Genomic DNA, 13,452 nt, shown 5'->3' with positions numbered 1-13,452 from the left:
CAATTTGCACCTCTCTGATACCCAGAGTGTGGTGTGTGTGTGTGTGTGTGTGTGTGTGTGTGTGTGTGTGTGTGTGTGTGTGTGTGTGTGTGTGTGTGTGTGTGTGTGTGTGTGTGTGTGTGTGTGTGTGTGTGTGAGTGAGAGAGACCTGGACTTCCCCCTTCTCTTTCCAAGAGGAGGACTTTGCATGACAGGAGTCACTTGATGACCTAAGACAGGGTGTTTAGAGGGGAAGGCTTGTGTGACAGAAGGTCACTTGTCAACCCTAAAGTGGGCTTTGGAGGCATGAACCTCGTGTAGTGACTAGACTGGGTGAAAATTCCTGTGTGAAGAAATCAAAGGTGGTTGTTGCCACATTTGAAACTCAGGAAAGTCATAAGTCTACAGTGATCACAGCCATCTGTCTCCATATCCAAGTAAAAGACCAGTATGCAAGAATCCCAAGCCTGGAAACCAGACTCTGCAAATTGTTCCTTTTTGACTGACGGACTTGACGTGACTAATTTGAGGTTTTGGTTTGGGAGTTTTCTTTTGGGGCATTTTGAGTTTGGACTGTAATGGTCTGGGGTTTTTTTTCACATGCACCTTATAAATAAATATATATTGTTAATGTAGAGCTGCCATAAAGGCTTGTGTTTGGGTGTTAATAATTGTTAATTTGTGAATAAATTTTGTGGTAAACTTAACCCATCTGCTCTCCGACAGCAGCATTCCCCGTCAATGTACTCATTAGTGGGGAGGGTTTTGCTTGTGATATCCTGAGCTGTGTTGACTACCTTTTGGAGGGCTTTACACTCAGGGGTATTGGTGTCACTGTATCAGACTGTGATGCAGCTGGTCAGCACACTTCCCACTACACCATATATCTTTTCCTCCCGTGGGTGTTGCGGGGCCTGCTGAGTTTTGTGCATTTACCACATGCATTTCCCTGCAGACTTTCTTGTTTCACTGCTTTGTTGCCTCTAATCTTTTTACAATGCATTTTTCTCTCCAAAAATAGGTGAGAAACAACTGGAAGTAGATGTGAAGCTCAGGGGCAACGCCACAAATTGGAATAGCACTTTGGGAGCACTTGCCAGTATTCACAAGCCTTCAAATGATAATTCCTCTGACAGCTGGCAGTCCACAATATTAATTTATAACAGTGATGATGTGCACACATCACTGGATGTTACCTTCGTGACTGTAAACCTGACAAATTTTCCCACCAAAAGAGGTAAATCTATTTATTATCCTGGTTTCCATTTAAAGATTTTCAGAAATTCTGCAGCAAGTGAATATGTATTAAATTTGAAATTTAGACATACAGCACAGTGACAGGCCCTTCCAGCCCAGAAATCCTTGCCAACCCCCCCCCCCCCCCACCAAATACCCCAATTAACATACAATCCCTGTTCCTTTTTGAAGGTGAGAGGAAACACAGACATGGGGAGAATGTAAAAAATCATTACAGACTGTGCCAGACTGTGCTGGTGCTAGAATAATTAAAAATTTTCAATTTAATTTACACCCTATTAACCTTCATCCCCAGTACATTTCGAATGGTGGGAGGAAACCAGAGCCCACAGGGAAAACCCACGAAGACACAGGGAGAACATACAAACTCCTTATAGACAGAGCGGGATTTGAACCCTGTCCCAATCGGTGGCGTTGCGCTAACCACGAGGCCAACCATGCTGGCCATGTGGGTCCATGCCAGTTTATTTAGCCCAAATTGTTGTATGCTCTAGAATCAGCAAGAATTGCTCACCTGTTTGATTGGGGTCTATTCAGAGAAAGGAAGAACATGAAAAAGGCAAAGTAGAAGATAATTGGGAATAGAAGAAGATCAAGCAGACAAGGAAGAGATGATTCAGAGAGAACATTGCTGGGATCCGGTGTAAAGGGTGGAAATGGGAAATGATCCTAATCGGAACAGCACTAAATTGTGAGGATGGAAAGTGAAAGTTGATCCTGGCACTGGACATGGGTGATAGATTGATGGAAAATACTGGGCCCATGGAAAGTACCCAAAGGAAGCAGAAAGGAATGTAATCTGATGATGGAGAAGTTGGAGGCATTCACCAAGGATGTGTCATCCATGATTTTGAAAACAATAACTTTCTTTAAGGAAGAACAGTTAATCCTCCATCACTCCTCATCTCATAGTATATACCCATTGTCAATATTAGCATGAAGCTAGCAGATAAATCTGATTGCTTCAGGATGAATGATGATTCTCTGTGTACCATCCCATACTACTTCAGCACTCAGAGTATGAAACTCCTTGAGATGCAGCGTAGGTGAAGTAGACCATTTAGCTATTCAAACCTACTATGACTTGAATCCACTTTCCTTTTTTTTCTTAATGCCATCTGCTTTCCTCAATGGAAAAAAAATATTTTAGCCTTCAATATTCTAACACTTGAGGAGTGTGGAAAAAAAAGGCCTCAGTCTAAACAGCTGAACCCATATCTATGTTGTTGATTACTCAACTGGAAGAAACCACTTCTCAGCATCTATCCTGTTGGTCTCTGAGGAACGTTCATGCTTCAAAGAGACCACTTCTCAGTCTTTTGAATTCTAATCAGTGGTGGTGATTTTCTTCAGTCTGTCTTCCTAAATCGTCAACCCTCCAGCCAAATTGGCGAGTTTGCACTGCATTGATTCCGTAACGATTTCTTTTGTGTTTCATGCTCATTGCAAAAAAAGGCCAACATATCATTTCCTTTCTGAATTGTTTACAGGTTTACATTCTGTATCGCTTGAACCAGCACATCAAGATCCCTCTGCACCAACATTTACCTTATTCACATTCACATTATTTAAAAGGTATTGTGTTCCTGCCAATGTACATAATCTCATTTCTCCCATATTGCACTCCATCTGTCACTTTTTTCCCCTCTCAGTGAACTTGTTTATAAATCCTTTGAATTCTTTGTGTCCTCTAACCATTCACAATTTCACAATTTGTCTCTGCTTGATATTACCCACAAAATTAGACACGCTACACTTGGTCTTTTATTTGTCATTAATATAAATGTGACTAGCTAAGGTTTTCACAACTGATCAGTCTGATTCTCTGCTAGCAACAGCCTGTCAAAACTGAAAAATGATCTCCACTATGCCTCCTTTATGTTGAACTTGCCTCAGCCCCTTACAGGAGGGAAGGAATCAATGTCAAAAATGTCAAGATCATGATTCTTGAAGTAGTCAAAAGTTCTTCACATTCATCTTAAGACAGTGTTGGATTTGTTCGGCAATGTTGGCCATTCAGTAAAACAAAAACTGGTTCCAGGATAAAGGATGTGCCCAATATTCTCCAGAGCCTCCCTGTGAGCCTAAGCTAATAAAGCATGGTGAGATTGTTTTGCTTGAAGTATTAAGCAATAATGCCTTTTATCCATATACTTCAGATACGGCAACATCTGAGGCCTATAATTTGAAGTGAAATCTACAAAATCTAAAAACTTTAGAAAGACTTTCATCATCCTTTACATGAATTATTTGTTTTCTATGCACAGTCTTTTGAAGTTGCTGGAGAAGAAGGCAATATTACAGAATCCTAATTGCAATTAAACCCTCTTCTATTTAATCCTTTTGTAGAACTCATGTATGTCATTTACTACCTGGACAACAATGACACCAACCCTTATTTGCAGTGGAAGAATCTCGGAAGACCAGATTTCCCAACAGTGAATCAGTTTCATATTATGAGAAAAATGGAGGTTTTACATCAACTTTATTTTTCAGTGATAATGTTCATAAATTTGTGTAATTAAATCAACAAAGGGTTATTATTTATATATTTACTCTGGGTGTAGTGGGAATATATATATAAAATATATTGATACAAAAGTTATCTTAACATGTCGAACTATATTTAGAAAATATATAATTGGGCAGAAAAGTGGCAGGTGGAGTTCAATTTAGATAAGTGTGAAGTGATGCAGTTTGGAAGTTCAAACTTGAAGGCAGAGGACGTGGTTAATGGCAGGATTCTTCACAGTGTGGAAGAACAGAGGGACCTTGGGTCCAAATCCATAGATTTCTCAAGGTTGATGCGCAGGTTGATAGGACAGTTAAGAAGGCTTATGATATGCTGGTCTTCATTAGTCAGGAGATTGAGTTTGAGAGTTGTGAGGTAATGTTGCAGCTCTATAAAACCCTGGTTATACCACATTTGGAATATTGTGTCACTTCTATTTGCCTCATTACAGGAAGGATGTAGAAACCATAGAAAAGGCATAGAGGAGATTTACCAGGATGTTGCCTGGTTGGAGAACGTGTCTTATGAGGCAAGGTTAGCAGAGCTAGATGCTTTCTTTTTGTAGAAAAGAAAGATGAGAGGTGACTTGATAGAGGTCTACAAGATTATGAGAGACATAACTAGAATGGACAACAGCACCTATTTCCCAGGGCCAACACCAAAAGACATCTGTACAAAGCAAGGGGAGGAAAGATTAGGGGAGATGTCAGGGGTAGTTTTTTTTACAAACAGAGTAGTGGGTTCCTGGCATGTATTGCCAAGGGTGGTCTTCGAGGCTGATAAAATAAGGACATTTAAAAGACTCTTTGGCAGGCACATGGTTTCAAGAAAAATGGGGGGTTATGAGGTAGGGAAGGTTTAGTTTTTTGAGTGGTTTATATAGGTCAACAACATCATGCCGAAGGATCTGTACTGAGCTGTAATGTTCTATAGTCTATGAAATATTGAATGGTGATTGCTTTGTGCATTTTGAAAGGTGACACAGTTAGTCTATGTTTGCTTAGGTTGTTCTCATCTAATTTTATTATTAGAACCCAAAGTCTCAAAATTCCATTGTTGTCACGTAGAATCATTGAATCCTACAACATGGAAACAGGCCATTCGGACCAACTCATCCATGCCAACCAGTGGACACCCTTCCATATTAACCCCATCGTGTAACCCCATTTCTTCAATGCTATCAACAACCCAGTTTCAACAATACTCTCAAGCACTATGTTTCAGCTACTTACCATCTTCTGTGTGAAGAATATGTCCCTCATATTCCCTCAGAATTTCTTGCCCCTTTCCATACTTTCTATGTTTCCTACTTTCTACATTATGGATACCCCTTATAGTTTTACATACCACATTCACATCCCCTTTACCACTTTTGTCCCAGACAGAACAGACCAAGCTTCTCCAGTCTCTCCCCAGAACTGAAACATTCCATCATCAGGAAATATCCTGGTGAATCTTCTCATACTAACTTTACTAACCAAAACTGCACAGAGTACTCCAGGTGAATCTGACCAAGGTTTTATAAAGTTGGAGCATAACCTCCCTTCTTTTATGTTCAGTTCTCCAACTCATGAAGGCCAGCATCCCATATATTTTCTAACAACATTGTCTACTTGCATGGCCACTTTCGAGGATCTATGGATGTTCTGCGCCTATTCCTCAATATTCCCTTAGACCCAACCATTCATGATGTTTGTCCAAGAATCATTAGTTTTCCCAAAGTGCATCAACTTACATTTGCCTGGATCTACCATTTCACCCAAGCATCTTGACATCTCTCTGCAGCCTGACAACCATCCACACTGTCAACAACTGCACTAATCTTTGTGTCATTCCCAAACACTGATTTTTCCTCCAACAGCCACATCCAAGTCATTCACATGTTCAGGCCTGGTTACGAGCATCTGACTTGTGAACACTGCTCTATACAAATAAGGTCCCATAATATTATTATAATCAAAAAATCCAACATGCGTTATTCCTACAAGCAGGAAGAATTAGTTTCCTCTCTCTCTCTCTCTCCACTTTAAGTAATTATTATTTCTTGTCAGTCTTTGATGCCATTCATTTCAATACTATGGAGCTATAGTTATAATATTAAGCAATTTGGTGTTACAGAACATACTTTAGAACCTAGTTAGTAGATGTTTGTATCCAAGGGAGAATTTGTATGATGAACAATAAAGCTCCCAGCATCAATCCTTGTGGGACATTTCTGGTTGCAGGCATCTAATATCAAAAACAATATTCTACCATCATTCTCTCTCTCCTATTGCCAAGCCAATTTTGGATCCTATTTGCCAGCATGCCATGGATCCATGGGCACTAATCATCTCGAATGTCAAATTCTTAATTAAATTCCATGCAAATCACACATACCCATCAAGCCATTTTATTACCATTTTTAAAAATTCAATCAAATTGGTCGGACAGGATCTGCCTTTGGTTATTTCTGATTAGTTCCTGCCTTTCCAAGTGAACATTAATGTTCCCCCTCAGAACATTTTCCAGTATGTTTCTGTTAACTATTAACAGGCTTACATACTGTATCTATAGTTACCAGGTTTTTTCCTGCTGCCTGTTTTGAAAAGAGTTACCTACCACATTTGCTGCTTTCTAGTCATCTGGTACCTCACTTCTGGCCAGCAGTGATTTATAAACCTCAACTAGAGACTTAGTGATTTCTCCCTTTGCCATGCACAGCAGCCTGGGATAAATCCCATCTGGTCTTGGGAATTTATCCTTTTTTAAAATCATTTTATTGATAAATTTTAAACCACAATATTAATTACAAGTCATTAAATTCAAAAATCATTTCAGTAAGTTGTACATGTGGTATACAAAAAAAAACCCTCCACCCCCAAAACCCCTAGAAAGAAAAAGTGAGAAAAAGAGATTAAAGAAAGAAGGACTGGAGAATGCCATGGGAATAAAATATTTATATCATAAAGTCTAATATTGGTTACCAAGAAGTGATGTCTTCAGAGAGTTTATCAAACAAACAAACCCACATTTTGTAAATATGGATGTCATATTTTCCAAAGCCAATGGTATTTATTTTGTAAACTATGTAATCTTCTCTAATGGTATGCAGCTACAAAGTTCTGCATACCATCTTCCCATACCTAACTCTGAATCTGACTTCCATGATATTGCTATACATTTCCTAGAAACTTTGATACATAGCTAATTTTAATTTAGGTCTTATAACCTTAATGTTACTCAATAAAAATAACATCGGATCCTATGGGAAATTGACACCTGTAAACCATTCCAAAAAATTACCGACTTCCAACCAAAAAATATCTGACTTTTGGACACTGGAATTTATCCATCTTTGAACCAGCCAAGGCATTGAGTACTTCCTGGTTGAATTTAATCAAAGCATAACAAAAAGACAGGCCACCTCCCAAAGAAGAGGGAGAATATTTCCAAATGTCTTCAAAGGGCGCAAGTGCCAGAGAATCGGGGGTGTGGCCTATCTACACCAATAATTTTGGATCTGGCCGAACTGAAGCTTTGTATGACAAGTAAACAAGTAGCACAGTGGTACCTTGACAGATAAAAGTTGGGTGACTAGAAGCTTTCCAGAGTTAAGGAAGGCACTTCAGTTGCAAGAAATTTGTAAACACTTGAACATTCAGCATAAAGCAACATAAATGCGGACAATTGGTCACCATCCTTACTTGTTCCTGAGGGTACATTTTCTCATATACCCTTATAGTATTGGTCAATGTAAGTGTCTTTTTGTGTTTAGTGGTCATTTGATTTTGTCTTCACCAGGATCCAGTGGTTAAAGGGCCAATGCCATTTCCTCGAGGAGGAAACCTCATTTTAAAACTACAGATGCCTCTTCCTTCTGTGTCTCTTTTGCACATCTGTGCAAAGCCTGAACAACCTCCAAATCAGGTTATAATTTAACTTTTTAATATTACCTCATTCTTGTGAGAAGAATCACCTGGGTCTGCACTGTGCCCAGGAAGAATGTTACTCAATTAATAATTGCCTTCATTGTGGGATGTGAACATCCCAAGCACGACCATTATTCGTTGTCTTTCCTAACTAACCTTGGGAAGGTTTGATGAGTCACCTTCCTGCACAGCTACAGTCAATGTGATGAAGTTACTCCATCAGTGTCACTTGAGAGTAAGTTCCTGATTTTGACCCAGTACAATGAAGAAATTAACTGTATTTTTGACGGTTTGCGATGGGGAAGGAGTTTTGTACCTGCTGCCTTTGCCCTTTGTTGATATTAGAGGTTGTTAAAAAAACTTTAGGTGTGCAGAACAGTAATAGACAATTTTGGCCCACGAGCCCATGTCGCCCAATTTACACCCCATTAATCTATACTCCCACTATGTTTTGAAGGATGGGAGGAAGCTGGAGCCTCCGGAGAAAACCCACGCAGACACGGGAGAACGTACAAACTCCTTACAAACAGCATGAGATCAAACCCCAGTTCTGATTGTTGACACTGTCAAGGTGTTGCGCTAACTGTTACGCCAACCGTGCGACGCAAGTTAGTTTGGGAAATGTTGTTGAAATTTTGGTGAATTGTTGTTGTGCATTTGTAGAAGGATTTCACTGCAGCCATGTTGCTTGGTACAAATGCCTATTGAATTAAACACCAATACAGTCCAGAGATTTAAATGATCTACCAGGTCCACTTGTGCTGAGCACCCTCCTGTTTGCCCTCTCTGAACATAAAACACCTCAAGGTTCTTGTTGGTCATCAGATAATTTCCCTTGCAGGTGAACTACATTAATACTCAAAAGTGATGCTCATTTAATAGCATAAATTGTAGAGGAGCAATGCTTGCTGTTCAGACTTGCTGTCCCACTGTTTGGTCCATGGTATTTGATGATTGAACTCGCTTGAATCAATTTACATGGAAGGCATGAATTGGACATTGCCCTTGGACTGATATCGTTCACATATGCTTGGGATTTAAGAGATGTAAAATGTCTGATGTTCAGAAGGTCCCAGAATTCTGGAAGAATGAGATTATTCCAGGATTCTAGATCATGCATGATGGGGAATGTGACCAATAACTTCGTCCTTCACAGCTGCTTCAATAAATGACCATTCTTGGGTAGACCAGGAATTTTATATCAATTTGTTTTAATCAGGTGCATATTAGTAGTACCCAGTCTGCCATGCTATACTGTTGGTCATGAATCTGTGAGTGAAAGGACATACTGCACAACTAATTATGAACTCTTTGGTGGCATGGTTGGTGCAGAGGTTAGCGCAATGCCTTTACAGCACCAGCGATCGGGACCAGGATTCAAATCCCATGCATTCTGTAAGGAGTTTGTACTATTACGAGTCCAGAGGACCCCAAAACTCAACAGCAATAGATATTCACCAAGACGAATGGTTACTTAAACAAAAGTTGCTTTTAATTATCTTTAAACATGAAAACAGAATCACATTTTAACTTATCACTATTGACTTAACTAACCTAACTTAACCCCCTTCTAATTCTAAACGCACGTGTATGTAATGTGTATGTAAGTTCAGAAAAATTCTTTGATTCACAGTCCAATCTCATTTCTCATTCCTCCAAGTTCACTGGTTGCAGGCAATTCTTATACTATGCACAGAATTTAACATTTATAAAGTTCACCAGGCTTTGGTGCTTGAAAGGTGAATGGTTACCGCTCAGGAAGGTTCCTATTGGTTTTCAGAGAGAGATTTGTTGTTCCATGACATCCACAACTGATTTAGTTCCATCAGCCACTCCAATGTCTTGCTGACAAAATTGACCCTTCAGGGTTATCCATTTGATAACCTCTTTCTTTCAGGTCACTAGAGTTCCTTTTTCTTTCTCTTATTCCAAGAGAAACATTAAACAGCCCAGTCCTCTCCTCTTGCATGAACCATAAGGGCTTTGACCAGGCTGAACTAAGCACTCACAATCTGATTTCCAAATGGGGTTTTCCACAAGCTTGTCAGCTTGTCCTGTTCCAGTCCCAGTTGTTGCTGCTGACTGTAGAACTGATCTCTCCCTCTCTCTGAGAGAAAAGCCTGTTTGACTCTCTCTGCCTTCAAAACCACATTACCCTCTGAGAACAGCAATCTATAGCTCTGACAAGTTCTTTCATCTGTTGCTTTTTTGTAAACAACAATCCATTAGTGAAGTCTCTTGGGCACTCTCCAAACTTTTGCAAAAGCTCTGGGGCCAACATGTTTAGCATGAGCAGAGTTCCAGTATTTTAAATAAAATCTGTTTTAAAATTTGTGTTTGTGACCTACACTAAAAAACCTGCCCTAATTTATCTCCCAAAAACATATCTATATTCTGTCACAGTATGTTCTGTATGGGTTATCCCCGGGTCTCCGATTTCCTCCCTCCATTTGAAATGTATTGGGGATTGTAGGTTAATTGGTATGTAATTGGAAGGCATGGGCTCGTGGGTTGAAATAGCCTGCTATCATGCTGTATATCTAAAAATTAAATTTTAAAACTTAAATACAGGCAGTCCCCAGGTTACAAACGAGTTCTGTTACCTGGGTCTGTGCAATAGAATGAATTTGTACATAGGGCGGAACAGGTACTTACCTGTAACATTGTGCTCATGCGCAAATTGGGAAACAGCCTGTACAGCAAGTACAAGTTGTTCATAACCCAGATGTTCGTAACCTGGGACTGCCTGCACACAAAAATGTGGAAGAAACTCAGCAGGTCACAGCATTCTTAGGACATAAAGGGCAGACGACATTTGGGGCTTGTGCCCTCCTTCAGGAGTGCCAAAAATTAAGCAGGCACCTGCATAAAATGGTGGAGGTTGGATCACAGGTTAAAGATGAGATGTAGTAGGTAGTTTCTGAGTTTCTCCAGTACCATTGGGAATTGCACTAAACCCCGGCATCTGCAGATTTTCTTGCTTACCTTAACTTCTTTTTATTTTACATGAGATTTCAGCTAATGTTTGTTTGAAAAGTTTACATGTTTGTCAAATTTTTTTTTTTAAATGTGGCATAGTATTGTAAACTATTCCCAAATTATTTTTGCAGGTTAATGGTGTGAGCTTCATACCTCTGACCCTGGGTCAGGTGGTCATCAGGTGGAATGATGGTTGTGTCAATTCAAAGTAAGTACCAAAGTTAACCAGTACAGTTATAGGGAACTATGCTTAAATATATGATGTGGACACGATGAAAAGGCAGGTAAATATAGAGTATTTGACTTGATGGCTATGGAGGTCAATTATTGTGTAAATTTAAAGCAGGGTGAATAGGTTCTTGATTGGTTAGGGCATTGAAGATTATGGGAGATGGCAGGACCATGGTATTAAAATGAGGAACATATCAGCAACAGTTTGAATGGCAGATCAGACTCAATGGGCTGAATGTCCAAACTCTCCTATTTCTTGTGGTCTTGTAAGTGGGAATTTTATTGCACCATCTCTTAACCAGATCTGGAGTGATGTAGGTGTGTCAGGTAACAGGGAAACAAGGAGCGGTAAAAGTGAAACCAATAGCAAATGGAATCAAATACATCCATTTTGATCTTGAAATGAAAACTCGTCGCTTCAATAGAATGAATCTTGGAATAAGCGCACAAAGCATTTTTTAGCACCAACAACTGGGAAGGAAGTTCCTGGCGGCTATAAATATATTGTACTTGAAAAATATTACTTTAGCCACTCCAGGTTAAATGAGAAAATATTAATCTATCAAATTGCAGGATGCTTAAGAGGACTTTTTTTTAGTCCAGAGTCCAGATTTTTAAAAATTTTAGAATAATTTTTAAAAATTTTTTTTTTATTTTTCACACTATAAACCGCATTGATCAAGATACATACATTTTTCTTTTCAAATATATACAGTGTCGTTTTCTCCCCCCACCTCTTCCCATCCCACCCTCCCTACCTCCCCTCCCATTCATTTAAAGTACAGAATCTAAGATACATTAAACTTGTCAAATAAAGTTGTCACTCAATAAAAATAAACAAGAAATTCCACTGAGTCAATTCTTTTCATTTCCTTCTCCTTCTGTCATTTTAGGTAGTAGATGTCCCCGGTAGGTTTTCTCTATTGTGTTTCATGTATGGCTCCCATATTTGTTCAAATATTGTAATATTATTTCTTAAATTATATGTTATTTTTTCTAATGAAATACATTTATTCATTTCTATATACCGTTGTTGTATTCTCAAGCTATCTTCTAATTTCCAGGCTGACAATACATTTTTTTGCTACGGCTAGGGGTATCTTAACAAATCTTTTTTGTGCACCATCCAAATCAAGTCCAACTTCTTTGTTTTTTATGTTACTTAGGAGGAAGATCTCTGGGTTTTTTGGTATATTGCACAAGAAATCTGGTTTAGATCTTCCCAAAATTTTTTCACTTTCTCAAACGTCCAGATTGCATGAATTGTTGTTCCAATTTCTTTTTTACAACAAAAACATCTGTCAGATACTGTTGGGTCCCATTTATTTAACTTTTGAGGTGTAATGTATAGCCTGTGTATCCAGTTATATTGTATCATACGTAACCTCGTGTTTATTGTATTTCTCATAGTTCCAGAGCATAACTTCTCCCATGTTTCCTTCTTTATCTTTATGTTTAAATCTTGTTCCCATTTTTGTTTAGTTTTACCATTTGCTTCCTCATTCTCCTTTTCTTGCAGTTTAATATACATATTTGTTATAAATGTTTTGATTATCATTATATCTGTAATCACATATTCAAAATTACTTCCCTCTGGTAACCTCAGACTGCTTCCCAATTTGTCCTTCAAGTAGGATTTCAGTTGGTAGTATGCCAACACTGTATCTTGAGTTATATTATATTTATCCTTCATTTGCTCAAAGGATAGTAATTTATTTCCTGAAAAGCAATTTTCTATTCTTTTGATCCCTTTTTTCTCCCATTCTCTAAAGGAAAGGTTATCTATTGTAAAAGGGATTAGTTGATTTTGCGTCAGTATTAGTTTTGGTAATTGGTAATTTGTTTTATACCTTTCTACATGAATCTTCTTCCAAATATTGAGCAGATGATGTAATACTGGAGAATTCCTATGTTGTACCAATTTTTCATCCCATTTATATAATATATGTTCAGGTATCTTCTCCCCTATTTTATCTAGTTCTAATCTAGTCCAATCTGGCTTTTCCCTTGTTTGATAAAAATCTGATAGGTATCTTAATTGTGCGGCTCTATAATAATTTTTAAAGTTTGGCAGTTGTAAGCCTCCTTGTTTATACCATTCTGTTAATTTATCTAGTGCTATCCTCGGTTTCCCCCCTTTCCATAAAAATTTCCTTATTATTTTCTTTAACTCCTTGAAGAATTTCTCTGTCAAGTGTATTGGCAATGCCTGAAATAGGTATTGTATCCTTGGGAAAATTTTCATTTTAATACAGTTTATCCTTCCTATTAGTGTTAGTGGTAAGTCTTTCCAATGCTCTAAGTCGTCCTGTAATTTTTTCATTAGTGGATAATAATTGAGTTTATATAGATGGCTGAGGTTTTTATTTATTTTTATACCTAGGTATCGTATTGCTTGCATTTGCCATCTGAATGGTGATTCTTTCTTAAATTTTGAGAAATCCGCATTATTCATTGGCATTGCTTCACTTTTATTTGCGTTAATCTTGTAACCTGACATTTCTCCATATTCCTTCAATTTCTTATGTAATTCTTTTATTGATATTTCTGGTTCTGTTAAGTATACTATAACATCATCTGCAA

At 38.3% G+C, this 13,452-nt stretch overlaps 1 protein-coding gene across 9 annotated transcripts in view; it reads left to right on the top strand.

Moving 5' to 3' along the window:
* Positions 1-13,452, top strand: part of idua (alpha-L-iduronidase) — a 236,747-nt gene that overhangs the window by 200,461 nt on the left and 22,834 nt on the right. For all 9 annotated transcript variants that reach the window (XM_069926493.1, XM_069926494.1, XM_069926502.1 and 6 more), the window contains 4 exons: positions 1,001-1,216; positions 3,586-3,707; positions 7,532-7,657; positions 10,770-10,846. In XM_069926493.1, coding sequence (XP_069782594.1) covers positions 1,001-1,216; positions 3,586-3,707; positions 7,532-7,657; positions 10,770-10,846 — 541 coding nt within the window. The remainder of the gene's footprint in view (positions 1-1,000; positions 1,217-3,585; positions 3,708-7,531; positions 7,658-10,769; positions 10,847-13,452) is intronic.

The sequence above is a fragment of the Narcine bancroftii genome, chromosome 3 (assembly GCF_036971445.1).
Source record: "Narcine bancroftii isolate sNarBan1 chromosome 3, sNarBan1.hap1, whole genome shotgun sequence".
NCBI classification, from domain to species: domain Eukaryota; kingdom Metazoa; phylum Chordata; class Chondrichthyes; order Torpediniformes; family Narcinidae; genus Narcine; species Narcine bancroftii.
This window is presented reverse-complemented; position numbering and strand designations above follow the sequence as displayed.